The 27163-nt window shown below is 45.3% G+C and overlaps 1 protein-coding gene and 1 pseudogene across 1 annotated transcript; one reads left to right on the top strand and one right to left on the bottom strand.

Annotated features, from left to right (window-relative positions):
• The window catches only part of LOC115791921 (GTPase IMAP family member 8-like), a 263474-nt pseudogene that overhangs the window by 163920 nt on the left and 72391 nt on the right, over positions 1-27163 (top strand).
• On the bottom strand, positions 129-25683 carry chm (CHM Rab escort protein). The gene is made up of 17 exons (XM_030746220.1): positions 25567-25683; positions 24281-24347; positions 23852-23924; positions 23637-23761; positions 20759-20874; positions 20622-20671; positions 20384-20530; positions 17754-17870; positions 15526-15637; positions 15206-15428; positions 13383-13460; positions 9232-9339; positions 9063-9126; positions 7210-7306; positions 4774-4872; positions 1888-2033; positions 129-472 (listed from the first exon to the last, which is right to left on the bottom strand). Exons 1-17 carry the CDS (start codon positions 25616-25618, stop codon positions 248-250), a joined length of 1899 nt encoding a protein of 632 aa, XP_030602080.1. The 5' UTR covers positions 25619-25683; the 3' UTR covers positions 129-247.

The raw sequence follows: 27163 nt of genomic DNA, 5'->3' as shown, positions 1-27163 counted from the left end.
GTAACACTTCTGTTTGTTGACCTTTTCTCAGTGAAGCCCTCTGTAAGTGAGAATGCTGTATAAATAAAGTTTATTGAGCTGCTGTGTGACAGCCAGTCAGAGCGCAGGAGTCTGAGGCGTTTCTTCATGTTGAGGCTTTAATGAGTTTTTAAATAAAACTGAAAAACAGCAGAAATCATAGAAAAATAAAAAAGGCAACTTTTACCCACAATGCAATGCAGGAGTCTTTACAATATATATATACAGGTTACTCCTCAGGCTGAAGGCTCATCTCCTCCTGCTGCTGCTGCTTCTCCTCCTCCCCTCCAGCTGCTGTTAACCCTTTCTCCTCCTCCCCACCTCCACTCTGCTCCTCCTCCTCTCCTGTGGAGGTGGGGGATGTGTTCTCCCCGTCGTAGATGATGTCCTCGGGGTTCGGAGCAGGAGGGCAGAACTCCTCCTCGGGGAGAATCTTCTGGAAAATCGACTCAGCCTAAAAGTAAAGAAACAAGCAGCCAAAAATCAAACTCTAAGCAGAGACTGAAGCTGCAGTTCCTCTGGTGTCCAGCAGAGGCAGCAGTGAGTCGGTCCCCATAAACTCCCATATTAAACTTTCCAGCAGAAATAAACATGTTTACAGCTGATACAGAAACCGCTTTGGTGTCTGTAGATAATTTCCCCCTTCATAACAGCTGTACGGGGAGGATGTTTCTATAACTCACCTGTTTAAATAAAGTTTGGATTATTAGAGCCGAGACCATCCACAGCGATCAGTGCACCATGGAGCCGGACCTTGATTACCTGGACCACCACCAGACTCCCCAGTAATCACCAAAGAATCAATCATCTCTAGAAAGATGCTACAGCTAACCTCACATTTATTCACAGCACAGATCACCTGGACGTTCACACCACACAGTCCAGTGGCACCGCAAATATGACCAGCGTTCTCTGTGTGCCTTTATCTCTGAATTTGGACACTTTCAGCAAGAAGAAGAATATCATGAAGAATGATGGACATTACTCGGCACTAATCAGTATGTATCAGTGTCTATGGGTGCTAACCAGGCTAGATAGCTGATAACTTAGCGATCCGACCGCTACGTCTGGAAGTTTATCAATGTCCACACAAAGATCTTGTTGCTTTGGAAACAAGAAAATCATCACGGTGGCAGCTTAAAGAGGACATAAAGCCCTGCCTGTATGAAGGCTAATTTACAACATGGCGCTGCTCTAATCCTGTCACAGACTAGCGCTGTCTGTGAAGACAGATTTAGGAGCATATATAGCGCCATCTTGTGCCAGTACAGACCGTGACATCACTGGGTTGGCTGGCTGGTTGCCGCAACAGACTTACATTAGCTTATGTTTCAGTTTCCTTGTGGAAAAGTGAAACTAAAAAGCAGCCTGAGGGGGCACTCTGTGCCGCTCCTGGCTGCAGCCATGAGTTTATGTTAAACCAAGGATCTACTGTCCACTTTCACTCTGTGTCTGAAGCTGTAGTTTTTGGCTAGCTGCCCTGAAACAGGAGAATCCACCTGTTAGCCGTAATGTTTGAGTCTGCTGAGAACTTTACAAATGAGGACGTGTGGAGGAGAGCCTGCTGGAGGCAGGTGACCCAGTGGTTCACCGACCCGTCGGTGTACCGAGTGGTGCAATCAGCTGGCAGAACAGATATCTGCAGTATGCAATCAGCTATATAGGGCCTGTTTAAGGTTAAGGTTGGATTTAGGTCCAGGGTAAGGAGTGTTACGGTGAAACTTTAGGCTAGATCTAGGAATGCATTTAAGTTTATCAATGTTCTCACAAAGATAGCCAAACAAGTGTTTGTGTGTGTCCATCTAACTTTAGCCAAAATACGAGAACCACTCATAAAAACAGGCACAGAGACCGAAAGGTGTTTTTCACCTGTTTGATGGCATGGTCATGTCCTAGAGCACCATCTGGGCCGGAACACACGTACACATTACACGGGAGCTCGTGGCCTTCGACCTCCACTCCAGAACCGTCGGCCATATTGAAGTACAGACACCAAAGGACGGATGGACGATTTTCTGCAGACACACAGACAGATTATGTTAATTCAATTAAACACTTCTGACCATAGAGGAAACTATTAGTAATCTTTGAGCTGTGAAAACAAAGCCATGGTACAGAAGAGGTGAGAGGTCAAAGCCATGGTATCTGGATAACAAAAGCACATCTCTGCAGTCCACTGTTAATTTCGTTGACAAAATGTTTTTGTCAACGACCCTTTTTTTCATGACGATAACGAGACGATAACTAAATTAAAACTACCTAAAATGATGAAAATGATAACGAAATTAATTGACACTTTAGTCAACGAATGAAAACGAGATGAAAATGCTTGGCGGGGACGAAATCCAATCAGAACTTATTTAATGTTGTGACAGGGCGGGACAAGTTAGGAAAACATCCAATCAAACGCACAGATGCACAAATTAGCTCTAAACCCGGGAAGACCAAACCAGCCTGTGATTGGTCGTTGCTTCCGATAGAACTAAGTGATGTAACCAATGTCAGCAGGGAGAAAGAGAAGAGCCGATGTATGGACACATTTGTCCTTTGACGTTGTGACAAACCAAACGATGTGTAAACCATGTGGGGCGACTATCTCGGGTAAAAACACGACAAATCTTAAACGACATCTGCAAACCAGTCACCCAGATCTCCATGCAAAGGTCAGCATTTTAATGTCATGCAGGGTAAAGTGTTTTTCCCAGTTTGTGTTCAGAGAAAATCTCCACCCCGCGGTGGATTAGCCTTTATAATCTTAGTCCTGAACACTGCCCTGTACCTTTCAGAGCGTCCTGCTGTAAAACGCTCCGATTATCTCAGTAAGGTGGTGTTAATGATCAGGTGTGTGGGAAGCAGGTGAAACACTAATGTTAATATTATTAATAATATTCCATAACTTTGAATAAATGTTTAGTTTTGTGTAAGTCTGTATAATGACTAATTCAAGGGAACTGAAGAAAAAGCATTTACATTTTACACCCTTTATATTTTAGACTAAATCGACTGTAGATTTAGTCGACTATATTTTTACCATAATTTCGTCGACTAAAACTAGACTAAAACTAATCAGATGACTAAATTATGACTATGACTAAAACTAAATCAAAATTTGCTGTCAAAATTAACACTGCTGCAGTCTGAATCTGAAATAACATCATTCAAACTCCAAAGAGAACGTTTACACGACTGATATCAAATACATCACTGCAGTGTAACAGTGTATGTGTCAATGAGATCACACAGTGTGAAGCAACAAATGACACAGGAACACTGGGGCACCGGGGTGGCTCAGCGGATGAGCAGGCAACCATGTTTGCCGCATGACGGTGTGGGCAGCCCAGGTTACGTCCCAACCTGTAGCCATTCACTGCATGTCGTCCCCCCACCCTTCTCCCTCCCCCATCCCCTTCCTGTATCTCTCCACTGTATCTCTATCAGTTAGAGACACAAAATGGCCAAAGAAAAACAAAACATACAGAACACTGAGGAGTCCACACACACACACACACGTTTATATTCAACGTGGGGACTCAAGTATAATCCACCTTTTGTGGGGACACCTCCCTCTGAGTGATTAATGAACAACCATCACCAACAGATCATTAATTATTATTGTTACTGCTATATGCCAGCCTTTCCAGAACTTCATATATCCATTTCAAAATCTGAACCTCTTCAGACTTTTTATAATAACTCCAAAATCACACAAGTGCTTCTTAACGTAAGAACAATGTCCAGTATTTAAACTCCACAGCTTTGTTTCATTGATTGGTTTGCTTTAATGTGAATACTTAATGCCAATTTTCTAGTAAAATAAAAACATGAAAGTTAAAATGATGCTTTTTAATTTATTCATTATGAATGACTTCTCACAGGCCTCCTGTAGTACTGTAACAGCCCACTAGATGGCACTGGGAATATTAGTATCTCTGTGGAGTTCATACATCCAGCTGAAACTGGACAAACTGTAATTTAAAGTGTTAATAATAAAGTGAGGGATTCATACAGGTGTGCTTATAAAATCTGTCCCAATACCTAAAACATCTGTCGAGCCTTTTTTCCTTATTTTGGTCAGAAAATCAAAAATGAACCGACTGTAATCATAAACATGTAAATGAAGGAGCGCTGCAGAATCATCACGATGTTAAACACTGAAGAAGTTTAACAGAAACGTGACGGAGACGCTTCCCTCCGCCTCCCTCATCACCTGTGATGAATCTCTCTGTACCTGCATCCATCCATCCTCACTGCTACTCTGCTCTGCTTATAATTAAAACCACAGAAGAAGATGATGAATGAATTAAAGAGAAGAACAAGAAGAAGAGGAGGAGGAGGAGGAGGAGGAGGTGGTGGAGGAGGTCAGTAGGAGAGAAAGTTATCTGGATACAGACTGTATCAGTATGTGGAGTCAATGTAAACCTAACCTGGAGGAGGAAAATCCATCTATTTTCATCCATGAATACTTTTTATTTCCTGAAAATTTAACATGAATCTGCACCAAACTCCATTCAGAAATCTGTCAATCAGCAGCATCTCTGTGATGTTTAAAGATCTGAAACTGTTTTCAGAGGTCACGTCTTCATTTTCAGCCTGAATCACAGTCCCATCAAACTGGCTAACTGGTTTAACTGGGAATGAACCAGCAGCCTCTAACTGCATCACACCAGCTGGCAGGATCAGGATCAGTTCAGGCTGAGGCAACAAACACACTCAGTTACTACAGAGTGTGTGTGTGTGTGTGTGTGTGTGTGTTACCTTGGTCGTGTGACTCTGGCGTGTGGAACATCCTGGCTACCACCGGTGACAGATCCTCGTAGGCGGAGCCAACTGACTGACAGGTGAGGTGGACCAAATCTGCACGGAGACAGAAACAGCATGGCTTTAAAGAACATCACCATTACAGGAAGTCCCTCAGCGTACTGTCTGTTATCAGGAGGCTAAGTGTGCGCTCAAGTACTCGAGTTAATGTGTTTCAACCAGGACACAAAGGGAGATGTTCTCAGAGCGACTCTGAAAGAGAAGGTTCTAAACCAGGGGTCTCAAACTCGCGGCTCGCGGACCGCATCCACCCCCCCCCTACTTCCGGTCTGTGATTTGATGTCACAAATATAAGACAATTTGTTTACATTTCGCTTTCCCCTCCAATTAAGAGGAGTTAGTGAAATGTCAAAAAAGTAACTTAAAGGGACAAATTGTCTTATATTGTTGACATCAAACTGGAAGTGGGGGGGCGGGGCTGGATGCGGCCTGCGAGCTGCGAGTTTGAGACCACTGCTCTAATCTGACCTCTGATCAGGCCTGAAATATGAAACCAGGAAAGGGAAACATGGACAACTCCTGGCAGGTGTCCAAGGAGTTGAAATAACTGCCCAAATAAGTGCCCAGATTTCCTGCTGGGAGGACCCGCCCTATGTTCCAGCTGAAGCTGGAAATTCAGATTTTGAGCGCCACCTGGAGTCGGACTTCCCGCTCTGAAAGTTGCCCCAACCCTGACTTTGCAATCCAAGAGGCTACATGAAGAGCCCAGCCTGGGCCCTCTCCGGGTGGCGCTGTTCTCCAAGTGATGGAGGAATGGCTCCACCTTCCTGGGAGTAAAGCCCGTTATTCCCACAACTAGAGTATATATGTAGAGTAATGATGTGAGCGCACAACCAGAGTGCACTCACATCATTCCCAGCTCCGACATCACAGCACCTGAGCAAGCTAAGGTGAGCTGCTACATGCTGACTTCTTTGAGCTAGCCAGGAAGCTAACATTAGTGAGAAGAGGACCAGTTTTACCTGAGGACAGGTGAGTGACCAGCAGGAAGCTGACGCTCAGGCCCACAGCATCTCTAAATGGCTTCAATTTGACCTTCATCCAGTTATTACTCTCTAACCTCACGCATCACTTCCTCTCTGACTTCACAGTGAAAATAAACATGGCGGCGGCGTCTTTAGATCGATGGTGTTTTGTTTTAAAGGCGTTCAGGCCCACTGACTCAGTAACCAATCACACTGCAGCATCACAAGAAGATGATGATGATGATTTGACAGGCGGAACACACACACACACACACTCCTGCATGTGTGTTGGTCATTAATCAGTGTTTCTGTCGTGGCTTCAACAGTTTCTCTTCAAGGACACTGAAGGATCTCAGCACGGTCTTCCTCACAGAGAGGAGGGCGGCGCGCACACTCTTCATCAGCTCTGATACACATTAATAACACAACAGAGACACCCACACTGAGCACTGCAGGTAAGACCACCTGGAAACAAACCCTGCACATTACAACAACATTAATAAACTTAATGAATGCACTGTGAGTACACTGTGAATACACTAAGTACACTATGAATATACTGCGAGTACACTGTAAATATACTGTGAATACTCAGGAGCAGCATCCAGCGTACTCTTCTGCAGACTCTGGTTCTTTGAGTTCCGGTTGCCTTCCTATCAGCTCGAAGCAGTCTGCCAGCCTCCTCTGACCTCTGACCTCAGTGAGGCAGTTTGTGAAACACTCGGACCAACAACCACATTCACCTCTGTCTGAACTTCACCAAGTCGTCTTCACCATGCGTACATGCACTGAGCGCTGTCACGTGATTGGCTGATTGGATATGTTAATAAGCTGAATAGGTGTACCTAATAAAGAGGCCGGTGAGTGTGTTTCACAGTATTTTTGAGCCCTCGCAGCGTCAGAACTCCAGCAGATATCAACAAACTGTCGGAGCTGCAGAGGAGCTTCAGCCTGAGGCCTGCAGCCGGTTCCCGTCTGTGACGCAGGGACGCACAAACAAGCAGCGGTACCCGAGGGAACCTCACAGAGTGCATGCTGGGTAAACTTTCAGGGGTCATGTTTAACATTTGGTGGGTGTTAAAAATAACTGAAATCACTGCTGGACGATGAGCCCGGCATCGAAGCTGCTGGAAGGTTCCCGCGAGTCCCAACGTCTCCACGGCAACACAACCGAATCCCAAATTTCCATCAAAGAAAGTCGAGTGTTGGAAAAACACCGAGCTGCTACACCCGAGCAAAACTCACCATCACGATGGTCACGACCTCGCCCCGTTAACCCGGAGCACCGTGCAGTTATTCTAACACAGCAGACGTCTGATAAAGAGGTGGGGGAGGGGGTGGGGGCACCACCTAACCTGCTGCTGGGTGAACAGATACAGAGAAGGTGTGAGGCAGCAGGTGAACTCACAGGTTCCAGGTATGCAGGTCATGGTGGACGGACTCAGCTCCACCATCCTCACCGCCGGACATCCACCCGCCGCCGGAGGAACTGTGACCAGAGACACCTGCAGAGAGGCAAAGGGAGGGGTCTGAGCGCGAGCAGAGGGTGGTGAACACAGTGTGTGTGTGTGTGTGTGTGTGTGTGTGTGTGTGTGTGTGGGGGGGGGTATCTGAACCTTTCTTTCCAGCATGAAGTTTAATGCTTCACCCCTGAATCTGAATGTTGGTGATAAACATTATGTGACAGACAGACACGAGCTCAGTGAGCTGCTGCAGAGCCTCCACCCGCTGCTCCACCCGCTCCTCCACCCGCTGCTCCACCCGCTCCTCCACCCGCTGCTCCACCCGCTGCTCCACCCGCTGCTCCACCCGCTCCTCCACCCGCTCCTCCACCCGCTGCTCCACCCGCTGCTCCAGCAGGTCCACATCCACAGAACAGGCAGAAACAGCAGCAGCTCTGTGATCAGGACCTCTGAAACCTGCTGCAGACACAGTCTGCTCACCTGTTTCAATACAGTTCACTTTGCAGGTGTGTGTGTCTGTGACAGCAAACTGTGTGTGAGTTAGTGTGTGTGTGTTTTATGAGTTCAAATACACTTTGTTATTATGAATGAAGGGATTTTAGAGAACAGGTGGCAGATGCACCTTTGATGATGTCACTGAGAGGCTGAAGTTTGGTGTGAGACTTTGATGGAGCTCCAGACGCTTAAAACACAGATTAGCTTCATCTTATTACTGAGCACTGCAGGCACACACACACACACACACACACACACACACACACACACACACTATCTGGACACTAATTAGGTGAGAGTTAAATATTGAAATATTGAATTAAGTTTGGTCAGAGAATTATGATGTTTCATAGATCATCGGTGTGTGTGTGTGTGTGTGTGTGTGTGTGTGTGTGTGCTGAGGCAGAGATGAATCTGAGGACCTCCTGTATTAGAGCTGGGGTCTGTCTCTCGGTGATGTTCTGACTGAAGCACAGAGGAAACTTTAAGCTCCGCCTCACAGAGCTTCAGACAGGACGAAGCTCCTCGCGCTCACACATCAGGACTTGAAGAACAGGAGGTCAGAGGGCTCAGGGTCCATAGAGCCGGATCCTGATCCAGCTCTGGGCTGGTGTGGTTGGGCCTCCCAGCAGAGTCCTGCTGTGGGTCCTTTCTTGTATCTCTGTGCTAGATCAGGAGGTGATGAAGTCCAGGTGGACCACACACACCACAGGTCAGGTCCTCATGTTCTCTCCTGAAGCAGAACTCCACGGTGACCTGAGCAGATCTGACACCTTTAATAACGAGTCTGCTCCTTCAGGTGAACTCCATCCTCCGTGTTGTTCTCCACCTGCTGCAGGTTCTGGTTCTGACCAGCACCACCATCAGCAGCTGGATCCAACAGGAGGAGGAGGAAGCTGAGTGACATCATGATAGACATGACAGGAGACGAGACAGGAAGCTGGTTGGTTAGCAAAATAAGAGCGAGGGGACCGTCAGCTCATAAATCCATCGTGGACGGGATCGTTCCATTAGAGAAATCATAAAATCATAAACGGCCGTAAACTTTGTTCCTCTGCTGCCCCCCCACGTCTGACATAAAGGTGAACTATTTTAATATTACAGGTGCTCCTGCTTCCTGTTAGAGCTGAGTGCCCTCAGGCTCTTCTGCATTTTTCTTGTATTATCACAAACATTATTTTTGATGTAGTTTTAAATTGCTCCATGAGGGCAAAGCTGACGTGGTCACATTAATGATTCAGGACTGAACTGATCGTAATGCAGGATCAATAACAGCTCATCAATCTGCAGCGGGGCGACGTACCTGCTGCTCCGAGTCAGCCGGCAGGACCGAGGAGTCGGTGATCAGGACGGCTCTGCTCACAGACCTAGACGCACACGCGCACACACACAAACAGACACACACACTTGAGATGTTCACTTTTATCAATGGGCTGATATCCCTCATTGATCTGTGATTGGTTGGTTCTGACCTGGTGGGTGTGGCCACCTTCTTCTTGTCTGCCCCCACGAAGCCGTCCTCCACCACAAAATGGTTGCAGCTGATTCGCTGCCCCCGGCTGTCAATCACCGCCTTACACCTGAGGAGGAGGAGACGCTGTGATGTCACTGATTAGACTGAAGACGTGCCAGTCCTACAGAGGTCACATGACCGTTTACTCCAATGATTAAAGACCGCATTTAAAGAGAATTACATTAAACTGCCTCTGCAGAGACGACCTCTGATGACCAAACTTTGGCCTCTGAACTGAAACCTGCAGCTGCAGGTGTCCAGCAGAGGCAGCAGTGAGTCAGTCCCCATGTTAAATGACCAAGTTCACAGCCTGAAACAGAAACCGCAGGTGTCTGTAGGTGATCACCTACTTCACCTACTAGCTGTACGGGGGGGGGGGGGTAGAACTTTATTGATCCCTTGCAGGAAATTGCTTGGTTACAGCAGCAGCAATTAACACTAATATAATATAATATATAAACTATATAATACTTTATACACAATATAACATACTATGTGACTAACAATATTATATACCCAACACAAATATAAATTCTATATATAACTGTGTGTTCAGGCTAGTGGTTTGCTGCTGGCAAGAAGGACTTCCTGCTGTGTTCTGTTCTGCACTGGGGGGGGTCTCAGTCTGTGACTGTGATTAGGGGCGTGGCCTCTCTGACTGACACGTGGACGGTGACACAGTCGGCTGCAGAATTTCCCAAATATGGGATAAATATTTCCTATTATCATTATCAAAGACATGGTTTTGTTAAACGTTCACAACAAGAAAGCATCCATCCATCCATTTTCTTCCGCTTATCCGGGGCCGGGTCGCGGGGGCAGGAGCCCAGGCTTCCCTCTCCCCAGCCACCTCCTCCAGCTCATCCGGAGGGACCCCAAGGCGTTCCCAGGCCAGCCGAGATACATAATCTCTCCAGCGTGTCCTGGGTCTACCACATGGCCTCTTCCCGTTCACAACAAGAAAGCAGGTTAATGTAATAAGCCATGAAACATGAGCTTAATCAGATTAAAATCAATACTTTTATACAGGCTCCAAATATTAACTTCAGCACAGTGGTGGGCTAGAATAATATTACTGCAGAGCTTCTATTACAGTTCACTCCATGACAGACGCCTGCAGCAGGTTCAGGTAAATATTTAACTGCTGTGTGAATGAAGCCTGCAAACAGCAGACACACAGTAACCCTCTGAGCTCGCACACTTTATTAAAACACTGATAATAATTTAAGTTATAATGAAGCCGTCAGCTCGCTGCTTTCAGGCTCAGCGTGATGGATTTTCCTGCTCGACGCCGCAGCCTTTTCAAGGGTGTCTCCACACCACTGAAACCTATTATTGGGAATAATGATGCACACAGAGGCTCATCCATAACCTGCGCGTGTGCACGCACGCACGCACGCACACGCACACACACACACACACACACACACACACACACACACACACACACACACACACACATATTTTGGAGGCCAGCAGTAGGAGAAGGTCACACACATAACTTAACAGATAATTATCACAGTCGGAGCTCCTGCTGCCTCGTGTGCATTTTTGCTTCCAGTCTCAATAATAAAACATGATCACAGCTGATCAATCAGTGACAGCTGATCAATCAGTGACAGCAGTTTCACTCAAAATGAACTCCAACAGCAGAACTTCAGTCTTCTGTTTTCAGTAAAGTGAATTTCTTTGAGTTTATGACAACAAGCTGCCATTTTCAATAATCAATAACTGAATAACTGATAAACTGGTCAGAGATCAGATTAAATCAGAATAAATCCACTGAGAATCTGTCTGATTTTAGCTCTCCTGCAGCCGACGGCCGTCTGTCAGCTGACCAAGAGTAATCTGATTACTGCAGCCTGAGACTCACAGCTTTGGTTTACCAAGAAGGTCACACAGAGGGATGCTACCAGGCTCTGTGTGTGCGTGCGTGTGTGTGTGTGTGTGTGTGTGTGTGTGTGTGTGTGTGTCCTTCTATATACAAACCTGTGAGTGTCAATCAATCACTTAATCAGGGAGCTGACGAGGCAGCAAACAAAGATAAAGACACTGACGGGGGTGGGGGTGGGGGTGGGGGTGGGGTGGGGGTGGAGGGAGGAGTCATTTATCAGAGAGGAGGAAGAGGAGGAGACCGCGGGGTGATGAAGAGCCTCAGAGGTTAAATTATGATGTTCATTTCCTCTCCATAAATTGAATATTTTACTGATCATAAATTATCGTCCAATCACAGCTCAGCACAGCAAGGACACACACACACACACACACACACACACACACACACACACACACACACACACACACAGGTTGCCGTGGCAGCATGTGTGATTATTACTGTTTGTTCAGCCTTTAATTAAATAAAAGGTTAAATAATAATTAACATTTCATATAAAAAGCAGCAGCCAATTAAAAGCTGAATCTCCATAAATGGTCAGGGGGCGTGGTCATTCAAAAAACTACAGGGCGGGAACAATGACCCTCTAATACACAGCACAGGTCAGCACACACACGTCTGCATCTTCAGTAACTACAATCCTGCTTCCAGCTCGGTTACCTGCTGTGTTTGACTCACCTGTGAATGTTTCACAATAAAAGCCTTTTTATGAAATTATGAAAGGAAACAGACCTGCCCGTACCTTTGAGGGAAACTCCTTCAATATAAAAACCAACGATTCTTCTAGAACCAGCAAGGAGCTCGTATTAAACTTAGAGCTCAAAGCTCAAACAGCACCTGTGGAGGTGTCTGTCCAGGTGAGTCAGAGGTGTGACCATCACAGTAAAGTCCATGTGAAAGTATGGAGGACGGATCTGAGCTGCTCAAAGAACAGAAGTAACACTCGGTCTCTTTTCTGTTGCTTCTGTATCCACTGAGCACGTTCACACATCTGTTTTACACACATTTATTTGTAGGCTGCTTCTGACAATCAGATTATTATGGGATTAATGTGTTGCCATGGAGACCCTGACCTGATCTCTGTGTTTGTATTTTGTGGTCTTTACAGTGAAACTGAGACGTGGCCCGGCTCTGTACACCTTCAGGATGTTTGTGTGTGACTGTGATTCTTTTCTTTTCTGCAGTTTTGGACATGAAAATATGAAAGTATGTAAAAGAAATGACAGATTTCTGTCCATGAAGCATCAGATTAGAAACATTTACTCTGAAATGCAAAAGGAAGTGCTGGATCTGTATGAAGAGCATAACAGAGCCAGTGCACAGAGAGGGCAGACTCAGTGAAGCACAGTCAGCTTTTATCAAACAGCAACACTTCCAGGAACAACCAAACACTCAGACATGGAGTCCAGAAACCACCGAGTGATGTCACAGTGGCTCCGCCCACCTTCATCTCCACAGGTGTACTACACAGAGCACTTTTAGTGTCAGTGCGAGCAGTACCAGTACTACACAGGAGCCTCGGAATTAACACAGCAGTGACAGTACTACAGCACAGCAGGTACAGTACCTGCCTTCACACACACATGAACCTGAGTAACATCCATTCTTAATCCAGAGGGTTTAATATGACATGGGCCCACCCTCTGCAGCTGTAACAGCCTCAACTCTACTGGGAAGTCTCCAGTAACACTGTGAGAAATCTCGGAGTCATTTTTGACCAGGATATGTCCTTCAATGCACATATTAAACAAATATGTAGGACCGCTTTTTTGCATTTGCGCAATATTTCTAAAATTAGAAACATCCTTTCTCAGAGTGATGCTGAAAAGCTCATTCATGCATTTATTACTTCTAGGCTGGATTATTGTAATTCATTATTATCAGGCTGTCCTAAAAGCTCCCTGAAAAGCCTTCAGCTGATCCAAAATGCTGCAGCTAGAGTACTGACAGGGACTAGAAAGAGAGAGCAGATTTCTCCCATATTGGCTTCTCTTCATTGGCTCCCTGTTAAATCTAGAATAGAATTTAAAATTCTTCTCCTCACCTACAAGGTCTTGAATAATCAGGCACCATCTTATCTCAAAGACCTCATAGTACCATATCACCCCAACAGAGCACTTCTCTCTCAGACTGCTGGCTTACTTGTGGTTCCTAGGATACTTAAGAGTAGAATGGGAGGCAGACTCAGGTACAGCAGGTAAAGCAGGTGTGGGTACCTGTTGGAGTCCTTATCCACGAGCAGGCAGGTGACCGAGTGTCTCAGGCAGTAGATTCCTCCAAACACAGCACTCATCCTAAAATACACAACAAATCAGCCAATCAGCACGCAGGGAAACATGTGACATACCTGTCCAGAAGTATATGGACACCAGACTCACTCTGCTGCACTTTCTGACCTTGAGGGAGACTTTCACAATAAAAGTTTTATGAAGACGTTATTAAGGAGGGTGTCTGAGGGTATGGTTACCTTGACTGGCGGTTACCTTAGCCAATTATCTGTCTGTGTTACTGGCCCCTCCCCCACCTCCACAAATTAATAACATAATGAAATTACAGCTTGCTTCATAAATCAGATCAAAGGTCTCTCATTAAACACACACAGACTACAGGAAAAGGTCGACACACACACAATGACATCAAGCTCAGTGTGTGTGTGTGTGTGTGTGTGTGTTGGCATTTTCATGCAGACCTGCACGCACACGAAATGTACAACAATCTGTCATGCGTTAATTACAGCATGTGCGTGTGAGCCAAATAACACACACACACACACACACACACACACACACACACACACACACACACACACACACACACACACACCCCTGCATAAAAGAAAACAAACTATTTAGTATTTACAATAACATAAAAAAAAATCGTGTGTGTGTGAGAGAGATAATAACATCTGTCACATGACCTTTGACCCTTGGTCTGAGCCCGCTTTGTGGCTGTTTCTATCTGGAATAATCCCCCCCCCCCCCCCCCACCCCATCAGCCTATGAGCCACCAACTGCTCGCTGCTGCCCCTCTGCAGGCTTCAAGAAGCTGTCCAATCAGAATGGACCTTGGGGGGGTCCCACTAAGTAAAGGACCGAGGCCCATTATGAGACAGGAGGATTATTCTGAACTGTGGTTCATGCAGAGGTCAGAGGTCAGCTGGATTTCGGCATAAAGTTCTCACTGATACTACGGTTCCACCGCCGAGGTGCCGGTGCTCGTGCTGGCGTCGGTTTCAATGCACCGACGAAACGCTTAAGATCGAGGCTGCGTTTCCACCGCACTTTGTGAACTGCTCCTTTATGTATGAGTGTGGGCGGGACCTTTTATCTGTGATATGAACTGATACAAAGCAGCAAGTTCAGCTTTAGAGCCCAACCTAATTCACAGCTGTGAAAACTGCAGTGCTTCTCCTGTAAGAAAACTTGATGTTGAGACGGCAGAGTCACGCCCTTCTACCGCTTTCGTCAAACATTCTTAGTTCGAGACCTGCTAGCTTGCGGGGACCGAGTTGAACCCGTTTTTCGGCCGAGCACCGAGTGCGTTTGCAGTGGAGAAACAGCTGAACGGTTCAAATACTGGAACCGGAACCCTGTTGGTGGAAAAGCGGCCTGAGACCTGCAGGATGTGACGTTAGCTGTAACTGAGCTACGCTGCACGTATCTGACACCGGCAGCTTCATCACGCCCACGTCACATTAAACACATCCAAGAATTCGACCCCTTACACATCACAACTTAAACATGCAGTGACACCAACACCTGTGAGAGCAGCGTGTGTTCAGGTGCGTGCTTAGGTGTGTGTGAGCAGTAATATCCGCTGAGGATCTAATAAATGAGTTCAGCCCTGGGCGACTCCCTCCCATGAATATTCAAGTTCTGCTCTGATGAGCTGATCTGAAGTCTGTGGGGACACCCACAGGACTGTCAGATACTGCAGTACTCTGAAGTAGCAGTACTGTTTGAGTATTGCCACTGCAGAGTACTCTGCCAGCTGAGTAATACTCGCAGTAGTACTCTAACAGTGACAGATGGACTCTTACCTGCAGAAACACTGGGGGATCTCTCCAAGCCCGTACACAGGAAACAGGAAGGGAGTGTTGCCATAGCGACCCAGGCAGCGCAGGAAGTGGCGTGTGGAGGTGAGCCCCACTTCTGTGGGTGTGTCTTCTGCCACCATGGCGATTGAGTGAAGCAGGAAGTGCTGTAGGTTGTCACCCAGCTGCTGATCACGCAGGAACTCCAAATATGGCCGATCATTGTAAGCTGGAAAGAGGAGGTGGAGGCACATCATTACCCACAATGCTCTGATCTTAGTAAGAATGACCTCATGATGTCAACAGACAGGTAGGTGAGGTGTCACCTTGATGCTCCTCTGTCTCCTCCATACAGGAAGTCAGGAAACGCATCAACTTCCTTTTTTCAACCACAGACAGCTGACGGCTCGCAAACACATCGGCTCTGCTGCAGGGCACCTGATGGACAGGTGCAGACAGGTAAGTGCAGACAGGTAGGTGCAGACAGGTAGGTGCAGACAGGTAGGTGCAGACAGGTAGGTGCAGACAGGTAGGTGCAGACAGGTAAGTGCAGACAGGTGCAGACAGGTAAGTGCAGACAGGTAAGTGCAGACAGGTAAGTGCAGACAGGTAGGTGCAGACAGGTAGTGCAGACAGGTAAGTGCAGACAGGTAGGTGCAGACAGGTAAGTGCAGACAGGTAAGTGCAGACAGGTAAGTGCAGACAGGTAGGTGCAGACAGGTAAGTGCAGACAGGTAAGTGCAGACAGGTAGGTGCAGACAGGTAGGTGCAGACAGGTAAGTGCAGACAGGTAGGTGCAGACAGGTAGGTGCAGACAGGTAAGTGCAGACAGGTAGGTGCAGACAGGTAGGTGCAGACAGGTAGGTGCAGACAGGTAAGTGCAGACAGGTAGGTGCAGACAGGTGCAGACAGGTAAGTGCAGACAGGTGCAGACAGGTAAGTGCAGACAGGTAAATGCAGACTAGAGCTGCAACTAATGACTGTTTTGAAAGTCAATTAGTCATCGACTATTGAAACGATTAGACAACTAATTGGATTATGAATCACATAATTATGAAATGGCACTTATTTAGCTATCAGCTTTTACATTTAGCACAAATTTATTTAAAATGCATACCTGTCAAGTCTCCTGTTTTGGCCGGGAAACTCCCGTAATTTACCGCTCTGTCCCGCCGTCCTCCCGTATTATTATTTTGCCCTAAATTTCCCGTATTTTAATATAATAAATTTGAAAAAGTATTCCGCTCCAAACGGAATTCTGTCACTAGCCTCGTGAAAACCTGCAGTAGCCTGGGAGGCAGTTCTCACGAGGTTAGTGTAGACAGCCGGAACAAACCCGGAAAAATAACTGGACCTCAGTTGGACTCAGTGTTCCCAACTTAGCAGCTTTTCAAACCCCTGCAGTGACCTTTTTTCCCAAAAAGCCACAGTGAAATCCTCCACTGTCGCCGTGTTCTGAGTACATGAAGCCTTCTGACTGCGTCCCTTCGTACGCTTTGTCTCCACCCTCCAACCCCCGAACCTCACTCAAACACCAAGCCTGCCCAGCCGCCCCCCCGGTCCTCGCTTCAGCCTTTATCAACCTTTGAGAGCCGACAGCGAGTTTTCTTACACAAGTCGGCAACAGCGGCCCAGATAAAGGAGGAGGGTTGAACTTTTCTAGCAGTCTCACCCCACAGTGCTTTCATTAAATTTGATATTCTAACATTAAACAATACGAGACAAAATAGATCTATGTGATGTGGGTCTAGGCAAAGCATTAAAGTTATTTCATAAAGTTCATTTCTAAACATATTTATGGTGTTTTTTCCTTCACTATTAGGCAATGACGTCATATTGCGACTTCTATTTTCAGCGGCGGAAAATTTCACGTATTTTTAAATACAAAACTACACGGAAGATGGATACTTCATTCAAAAATTTTAATCAGGTTTGCTGCTGATATATATTTAACGTCCATTTTTCCAACCATAAAAAAAATATATAGTAGTTTTTCTTCCCTGTAAAACAAAGATGGCACAGTTTCACCAGCAGCCACATGGCTAAACATGCCCGCCAGAGATAGACGGACAGGAAGACGTCTCACTCCGTTTAAAAAAGAAAATGGATCACGCTCACTCACTCTGTTTAAAAACAAAAACAGAGTGAGTGAGCGTGAAATTGTCCCAAACCTCGGATCGTCTAGCACGCTGTGTTCTTTCACCATTAGCTGCCATGACTAAACATGCGCCGAATGCTACTGCGCATATGTGAAGCTCGCCAGAGATAGACGGACAGGAAAACGTCTCACTCTGTTAAAAAAAAAAAAATCAGTAATAAAAACTCGTCATCAACTATTTTTATTGTCGATTATTGTTGACAGTGTCAACTAACCGTTGCAGCCCTAGTGCAGACACGTGAATGCAGACAGGTGATGTAGACAGGTAAGTGCACGTGAGCACCGATTGGCTGATCAGCCCTTTGTGTGTTATGTTTCTGCTGGTATCCACTGGGTTGTCCAGGTGGGTTTGAATGAACTTCATGAATAACGCTGATGTGAGAGAAGAGTTTGTACCTGCTGCACGTTGCCTTGGCGATAGGTCAGTATCCTGGTGACGTTCTTGAACTCTGCATAGCGACTGACGTTTGACTTGATGAGCAGGTCGACCAATGAGCCACGAGAGTACATGAGCTGGAGGAAGAGGAGGATAAAGAACACTGAGCTGGGGTTAAATAACCAAACAGAGAGCAGCAGGACACACTGAGGGATACAACTGGCTCAGTTAAGGAGCACGCCGTACTGTTACTGTAACAACTTCAAAGGCCTAAGTCACCGGAGAGGAAAGACTGGGCCCTGTGTATCTGTGTGACACACTGCCTTCCTTCACAGGAAGCACGCTGAGCCCACGTGTCTGACCTGCATGGATCTGGGTGACAGGGAGCAGCGTAGCAAGCAAAACAAACAATGCAAACAAGCGATCGTGTGGTCAACAAAAATTACGGCCACCCACCTCTGACCTCTGTCCTCCATCTGTCGCCCTTTAAACCTGCCGGTTATTACCGCCTAGCGCAGAGGTCCCCAACCTTTTTTGAGCCACGGACCGGTTTAGTGTTAGAAAATATTTCCACAGACCGGACTTTAAGGTGTGCTGGATAAATATGCCTGGTCGCCATGGTAACGTTTAAACACGCCTTCAAAATAAGATACACCTTAAAAACATGCATACAGTAGAAATCTCCTCAGTCGGGTTCAAATGGAATTTCATCCAGTGTAAAAAAAAAAAAAAATCTGTCATACGTGTAAGTCAGATAAAATCCATATCTTCAAAATATCCGACAGTTTAGGCTCTAATATCGAGTTTCGCTGCAGTTTCTTCTGCTTCATCTCTGGATTTGCTTCTGAAAATTTCATAATCTCATATTTTTGCTTGTAAGTGCGAGTTTGTAGCTTACGCTTGCCTCCTGTGCTGCCGTGATTGTCTCCGGTGAAATGAGCCGATATAAATACTAAAGTGTCTCCAGTCGTTTGTGTGTGTAGTTGTGCATGAACGAGCCGATGCATGGAAGTGGGGGGCCGGGAGCTGAGGAGGGCTTTAGTGCTTAACTCATCCAACGTATGGATCACATTTACCGTATTTTCCGGAGTATAAGTCGCACTTTTTTTCATAGTTTGGCTGGGGGTGCGACCTATACTCCGGAGCGACGTATATGTGACATTTATAACACATGAACCAAAATACTCCAGCCACTTGACATCTCCGTGAACTGCAGCTTTAAGGCAGTCTTGCGTAACCTGTGGGCGCAGTGGATGATGGATGGAGAGCACAGCTTAACGGCAACTGGGAGAATGCGCCACCCAACTTTCCTGGAAGTCATTGGATGGATCAAGAAAACATGGGCTTCAGTGACAAACCATCCTGTCGGGATTCAGAAAGGCTGGAATAATTGGAACTGCAGCTGACGACGAGTCTGACTAACGCGACACAGAAGAGGAAGCGGCGCTTCGTCTACGGAGTGTACGGAATTGTTTAGAAGTGACACCGAGGATGAAGAATTCAATGGATTGATGGTTTGGTTAACTTGTTAGTATGTTCTTTATGCTATGGTTATCTGAATAACTTAATGTTACGTTAACATACCGAACACGTGTTCGTTGTGCGTCATGTAGCTGAATGTGCTACGTTAGCATAACGTAGGCGTAACCGTGTTCGTCCTGTTCTTTAATCCATTATTATTTTAAATTGCCGTTCAAGATGGAATTTCTGCTCTGGGTCTCGGATTCTATCAACCCCCCCCCCCCCAAAAAAAGTGCAACTTATAGTCCAGTGCGACCTATATATGTTTTTTTCTTCTTTATTATGCATTTTTTGGCTGGTGCGACCTATACTCCGGAGCGACGTATAGTCCGAAAAATACGGTACTTGGAAATGTATTACAATGGGAGCAGATTTTTCATCCAAGGTAGGTGAATATCTGACTGATTTAGGGGATTATTTTATTGGAATTAACGTCAGGAAAAATTTAGACCTGCAGAAACCATCCGACTAGAGCGAAAATACGATTTCGACTGAGGCAATTTTTACTGTAAAGCGCATAAAAAATACAACTCACCACAATTCTGAATCAGTGTGAGTCCTGAGCTTGTTTCTCTGCTGCTCATTTCTGCTAGCCCGTGGGTTGGCTGGGTTCAGCACACACCAATACAAGCTTTGATTTCACAGGCGAGGCTGCAGAGCCGCGGTGCTCTGCGCCGGAGAGTCAGCTTGATGGCTGGGTCCGCCTCACTGCTGTCCCCGTGCTGCTAAATAAAAATGTTAAATGGACTGGTTCCTATATGGTGCTTTTCTGCTCTTGTTGAGCACTCAAACATTTAAACAAGCGCACTGTAGGTCAACCAACCTATTTCGTTGGACGGGTACGGGAACCAGCGAAGCTTGTGGGTTTAATTTTAGCGGTGACTATCACGTGACCGAGACAAGCGTCTTGACACACGATGTAGCCGAGAGGATCTGCCAATTTTTCTAAATAAAACATGTTCAGCCTCAGATAAGTGAAACAGAAATTTAAGTTTTTTAGTCTTGCGCGGCCCAGTACTAAATGACCCACGGCCCGGTACCGGTCCGGGGCCCGGGGGTTGGGGACCTCTGGCCTATATGACAACCAGTGTGAAACCAAAACACAGCTTAAGACAAAAATATATGTTACCTTAGAAACCAGGTCGATGTTAAACCGGCGCCCTTCCTTCTCCAGCTGGGCGTAGCTGACCTTCTTCCTGCTTGGCTCTGATTGGCTGGGAGCAGCAAAGGGACACGGCTGGTCTGCTTCTGCCTCCTCCCCCTGTGTCTGAGCGGCCTGTGATTGGAAGGAACATGCAGCGATTATGGAGCTGAGCTGGCCAATCAGGAGCAGATATGAATGTAAACTAATTGCTGCTCTTCCTCACCTGTTCGTCTGCCTCAGCCGCCTCACCTGTTTCTTCTTCTTCTTTTGAATCTGAGAGAAGAAGAACTGATTGCGTCACGTCCAATCAAAGCTCAGAGGATCAATTAAGAATCAATGAAGGATCAATATCTGTCAGACCTGCTGACTCAGTCTCTGACGGCTCTTTAGCAGCGTCTTCACCTCCTGCTCCAGCCTCTTCTTCTTCGGTGGTGTCGGGAGGTGCAGCACTCGCAGCTTCCTCCTCGTCTTCCTCCCTGAGGCGTATTGATACCGTCCTCAATAAACTATTTTCTAAGACGGGACTGACCCACACGTCACCTTACAGCAGGGGTGCCCAAACTCGGCCCGCAGGCCACTTCCGGCCCCGCCCCCTACTTCCGGACTGCGAATTGATGTCAAAAATGACAGACAATTTGGCCCTTTAAGGTACTTTATTGACATTTCGCCTTCCCCTCCAATTAAGATGGTTAAGTGAAATGTCAAAAAAGTAACAACCTGTTAACTGGCAGTGTCCTGCTCACAGACCGTTTGTATCGCTCTACGAGTTTGAAGCCTCATAGCGTCACAGTAACGCTGCAGTCCGCTCTTACGATGCTTTTATATGACAGACTAGACCCTCAGAATTGGATTGACACCTCATTTGGCCAATCATGTTATGAAATGGATTTTCCAGAGCCAATAATAACCAGAGAGCGTCATGTGACTTCTCTGGACCTGCCTCAAATGTTCTCCAATCATTCTGATCGGCCAACTCTGACCCAAAATCTAAAACCACAGATGTATAGCCAATAACATTCCTGACACCTGGGTATATGGCATCTTGAGGTGTGTTTTCACATGGACCCACAAAGTTGCGGCACAATGAGTGAGTATTATGTGCGCAAAGTCAAGCCGGAAGTAAGACTCGCTGTCGTGACCTCGACAGTCGTGACCTCGACAGTGTTTACTTTTTCGCACTAAAGGATTGTATAAATATCTCAAAACAAGCTATTTTTCTTCAACGAAGTGACAAAGTGACTCATGAGAGTGGATTATTATTTATTAGCGGACTTTGTGGCTGATTCGACCGTTTTATCGCTGCAGAATTCCAGCTGTTACTCAGAAGGCGTTTCATAATAAGTTTTTATTCTCAGCTCGTCCTTGTATTATATACAGTTTAGATGTAAATATGTATGTAATGGTGAGCATGACATGCAGCATTACACAGAAAATATCACCGTACACTGGTGTTACGCCACTTATATTGTGTGTGTGTGTGTGATTGTGTGCACCTGCATGGAAACACAAGAGTGTTTGGGGGGCAAGGAAGGTGTTTTATGGACCTTGATGGGCTTTCATGGCGGTTACACAATGGCTCAGAGCATCGTTTATTGATATTTGGTGATATTTGCTTTGTGGTGGGCTTTGTGTAAGTTTTGTTTGTGGGGGTGGGGGTATTTGTTTGGGAGGGGGGTTGTAAGTTGTGTATCAGAGAAGGACTATTGGGAGGATTGTGTTTTTTTTATTTTGTGTATATGTAGTGTTTACATCTACTGTAACTTTTGATCAGTATACAATTTATTTATTTTGTGTGTGTGAAGGAATCACTGAAAATAGACTGGGGGGGGGGGAGTTGTGAATGAAGGCCTAACATTTTCCTTCTTTTACAAATTAGGACAACCTCTGATTTATAATTATGTCTATAATTATAATTAATTTGTACTATCAGTAACTTTGTGTATATCAGAGGATTCGTCAGGGTCGTATCTTTGATTAGAGCCTCATTGATGACTGTATGTTGAAGCATTGAGGAGTTACAGACATTTGAAGTTTGGATAACAAAGGCTGCTCACATGTGAGACCACGTCTGAGATCAACACACAAAAACCTTTACAAAACAGCAGGTTTTTGTGCTATCTTGATAAAATTTGAAATACACATTAAAAAGACTTCATTCTAGGGCGCCTGGGTGGCTTAGTGGTGAAGCCGGCGACCACATACATTTTCACGGGTGTCTTCCCCTGTATCTTTCCCCCGTTTCCTGTCTCTCTCCACTGTCAATAAAAGCCGCTGTGGCCAAAAATGCAAAAAAAAAAAGACTTCATTCTACAGCATCATTATATTTTCCATACCTTCTACACTCAGTGTGTAGTAACATGAAAACAAACAGGAAAAATCTAGGCCAGGCAAAAATTGTCTAATTTTTCTGTGTTCCAAACTTAATAGCTACATACTCATTACAGTTACAGCATTTTTGACTGCAGAAATGAAAACTATAGCTTGTCTTCTTTACAAAGAGACCAAGCTTTTGCATGTACTCCAAAGAGTTCAGGAACAGCAGCTGATTTAATTTGGGTATGACTCAGGAACAGTTTCTTCGCCAGAGCAATCACCACCCTGAACTCACACACTCACCCACTGTAACTGTGCAACACCCACATCTCTGTGCAATATTATATCATTCATACTGAACAATATCTAACATTCCTATATTGTGTAATATCCAGTATTCATTCACTAGTGCAATATTCATTCACCAAGTGCAATATTCATCATCTTCATTATTATATGTATACACATATTTACTTTCTTACAATGTACAGATGCACCAATGTAGGTATGTATGTATATATTTTTATACATTCTATTTTTTGTATATTTTACACATTGTTTATTTTCTGTATATCTCTGGATCATATTGATTATACTAGATTATAATATTTTTATAATATTTTTATTTTCATTTAGAGAGTTTGATTTTCTGTTACATGGCACTGAACAGGAGTGGCCCTCCAATCTCATTGTACATCCTGTATAATGACAATAAAGGCATTCTATTCTATTCTATTCTATTCTATTCTATTCTATTCTATTCTTTCTCAGGCGTTTTTGGTGATTTGGGAGCAGCTAGTTTTGAGGGGCCAAATTGTGTTATTTTTGACATCAATTCGTGGACCGGAAGTACGGGGCGGGGCCGGAAGTGGCCCGCGGGCCAGGAGTTTGGGGACCCCTGCCTTACAGGTACGCAGGAATTTACCTGGCGTAGCAGAACACCTGCAGGTTACTGATGGAGGTGGAGCCTGAGCCCAACAGGTAAATCAGCTCCTCCCCTTCTTCCACAAGGCTCGACCAATCCTGGACCTCCTCTGATGGAGACTCCTCCTATAAACACATAGGAAATTGTCACTGATGACTTCCTGTTATGCAGACCCCACCCACCTGATTAATAACCTGATGATCAGCAACGCTCACATGATGCTCCTGTATCCAGGTGAGCAGTGCGTTGAAGGTGAAGCTCGCCCAGTTGGCTGCGTAATAACTCCGTCTGAAGACACACACAGGATGCTGTCACCTTACACAATAAAAGCATGTCTCTATGATCTTATTGTAACAGTCTGACATCATCCTAATTAACTGATTGATTTCTGATGAACCCAAAAAGATTTAAAAACTGCAGCATGAAGGAGTTTCTACAGTAGCGCCCCCTGGTGCCCCATGGTCAATAAACAATAATCAATATTCCTCAGCATAAGGCCACATAAACCACACATTATTCATCTGATCAATAAGTACTTATTGATTTTTACCTGAAATACGACACATTTATCTTTAAAACATTTCTGTGATTGATAACATTGGCTATTGATTATCAATAACTCTTACTGATTTATAAGTACTGACCTGTCGAGGTGAAGAACTCTCTGCCCGACTCTGGAACAGGCAGCTGCCACCACCGACTCAGCGAGACCTGATCACACAACCAATAATCGATAAACAGTCATCAATACACAACACCAGAAGCAAATGAGAGGAAGGAGGGGACACAAGGAGTCAAAGCTAGGAGAGGAAACAAGGAGAGAAATCAGATGAGGAAATGAGGAGGCGAGGCAATGAAACAAGGAAAAACAAGGACAGAAGGAGAGGAAACAAGGCGAGAATTAGGAGACAAAGTTAGGAAGAGAAACGGGGTAAGGAGACAGAGCTATATGAGAGGAGGACACAAGGAGAAAGGAAACATGGAGACAATGAGTCAACACATAGGAGACAAGGGGACGAGAAAACAAAGAACTAAAATCAGGACAGGAGAGGAGACAAGGAAAAACAGTAAGGATGGCAAGCAGACAGAAAACAATGAGAGGAGACCAAAACAGGAAACAAGGACAGTAAACATAAGGGAAGGAGATAAGGAATTTAAGAGAAAATAAGGGCAGAAGGAGAGGATATAGGAAAAGGAGACAAGAAAACAAGGAGAGTAAACACAAGAATTAGAGTTAGGAAGGGAAACTAGGAGAGTAAACGAGGAGACAAATTAGGAGAGGAAAGAAAAAGGAAACAAGGAGATGGGGAGACAAATGAGGAGAGAGGAAGGCAGCGATCGGCTCCTTTATTGATCAGCACATCGACCTCTGATCATTGGACTACTGATGATTACGGAGGAAACACTGACTTCTGTTCTGATCGATTATTGATTACTGATCATCAAGACTCCAAACACATATCAGACTTCGCTGACTTTGCCTCGCTATTGATCATAAATCGATCATACACGGACAGCTGATTCATCCTGACACACAAACAGGGTTAGCATCAGTTAGCCTAGCCGTGGGATGGACGCCCATGGAAGCTGATGGGTGTTAGCACCGTTAGCAGCGCAGCGGCTGAGCTGGTATGAAGCTAACGCAGCTCACACCGTGTTAGCTCCGCTGCTAAGCAGCCGCTGCGTTTATTGACACGTCAGCAAACAGGAGCGCTCTGCGCTTCAGGTCTCCAGGACCTAACGCTGCTGCCTCACGGTAAACTGCTAGCCGCTACTATTGAAAATGCATTGGCCGTTAGCCGCAAGCTAATCCCTACTCATGCACCCTTTTCGTGCCGGTTTAAACCGGGATCCCGAGAAGTTTCGGACCTGGTCACGGCCGCGATACGATCCGGGTCAGAAGACATCAGAAAATCAGGTGTTTGAGTACCTGTGCCCAGAATGACAACGTCAAACTCAGACGGCAGATCCTCGGCAGCCATGTTGTTAGCAGAGAAACACAGTCACGTGACAGAGATTTTTTTTCCTGTTTAATCACCGATCGATCAGTAACATTATGTTACATGATGTTTGTCTTTGACAGCCAAGCGTTATTTTCAGCTCTTTTTATTGTAAAACGATAGAAAATGTCCCGTATTCCGCTCAAACGTTCTCTGTGGATTTTAGAACGACCCAAAACACAAATACATCAATTTATTATTTTTTCTTTTCATTGAATTTATTTACAGACAATTTTTGAATATAAAACAGCTTGGAAAAAGGTTAAAACCTCAATGAATCCACCAGTAAGTGGCATACTATGGCCAAATGATACTTATGTTTATGATGTGTAATATGTTATAAATATATAAAGCAGAGCTTTGGGATCAAAAATATATATTTTTTTAGTTTTTTTACATGTGCAGAGCTAGGAAAACAGTTTAAACCCAAAGACAAGGCAAAACTGGAAATGTGGTACCAAGTGTAATAGATTTGTTTTATCCTGCGGTCCTTAGAGTGTCTCAGGCTGATCGGAGACCAGCCTCAGCTGTGAGCGAGCTGCAGGAACAGCCGCTGTGACCAGCTGCTGTCTTTAGGGGGCGCCTCCAGCTCACCCTGTCCTAGCATTTTTTAAAACCTTAATTTTACCAGGTAAAATGTCTGAGAACCAGTTCTCATTTACAAACATGACCTCGCTCATTCCAGCCCTCTGCAGGTTCTCCTTCACTGCGCCCATGAAGCTCCTCTGAGGTCTTCCTCTGTCCTCCTGCCTGCAGCTCCATCTTCATGTCCACCATTCCTCCTCTGCACCATCTCTGCCTCTCTGACTCTGAGGCGTCCCTCTGATGGACTTGATTCTTTTTTTTTATTTTATTTAATCATAAAGCTTTAGTGATAAACATGCACTTTAATGTTGTTTAATGGTATAAAATCAGGGAAACACCTGCTTCAAGCTTCACTGTCACCGCCTAAATATTAATCATCCATTTCATACTGATTATTTATTTACATAGATTTATTGCCTTTAGCTTTCCTAAATAACTGTTCAGTTTGCCCCCACCCCGTGCAGTTACTCATGTAGTTCTGCTGAAATCAGATTTTTCAATTCAGTTCAATTTTATTTATATAGTACCAAATCACAACAAACTGTCGCCTCAAGGCGCTTTGTATTGTGGGTAAAGACCCTACAATAATACAGAGAAAACCCAACAGCCAAAAATGACCCCCTATGAGCAGCACTTGGTGACAGTGGGAAGGAAAAACTCCCTTTTAACAGGAAGAAACCTCCAGCAGAACCAGGCTCAGGGAGGGGGGGGTCATCTGCTGTGACGGGTTGGGCTGAGGTGAGAGAAAAAAGACATGCTGTGGAAGAGAGCCAGAGATTAATATCAATTAATGATTAAATGCAGAGTGGAGTATAAACAAAGTAAATAAGGTGAATGAGAAACAGTGCATTATGTGAACCCCCCAGCAGCCTAGGCCTATAGCAGCATAACTAAGGGATGGTTCAGGGTCACCTGATCCAGCCCTAACTATAAGCTTGATCA

This window comes from Archocentrus centrarchus, chromosome 14 (genome assembly GCF_007364275.1).
Source record: "Archocentrus centrarchus isolate MPI-CPG fArcCen1 chromosome 14, fArcCen1, whole genome shotgun sequence".
Lineage (NCBI taxonomy): Eukaryota > Metazoa > Chordata > Actinopteri > Cichliformes > Cichlidae > Archocentrus > Archocentrus centrarchus.
This window is presented reverse-complemented; position numbering and strand designations above follow the sequence as displayed.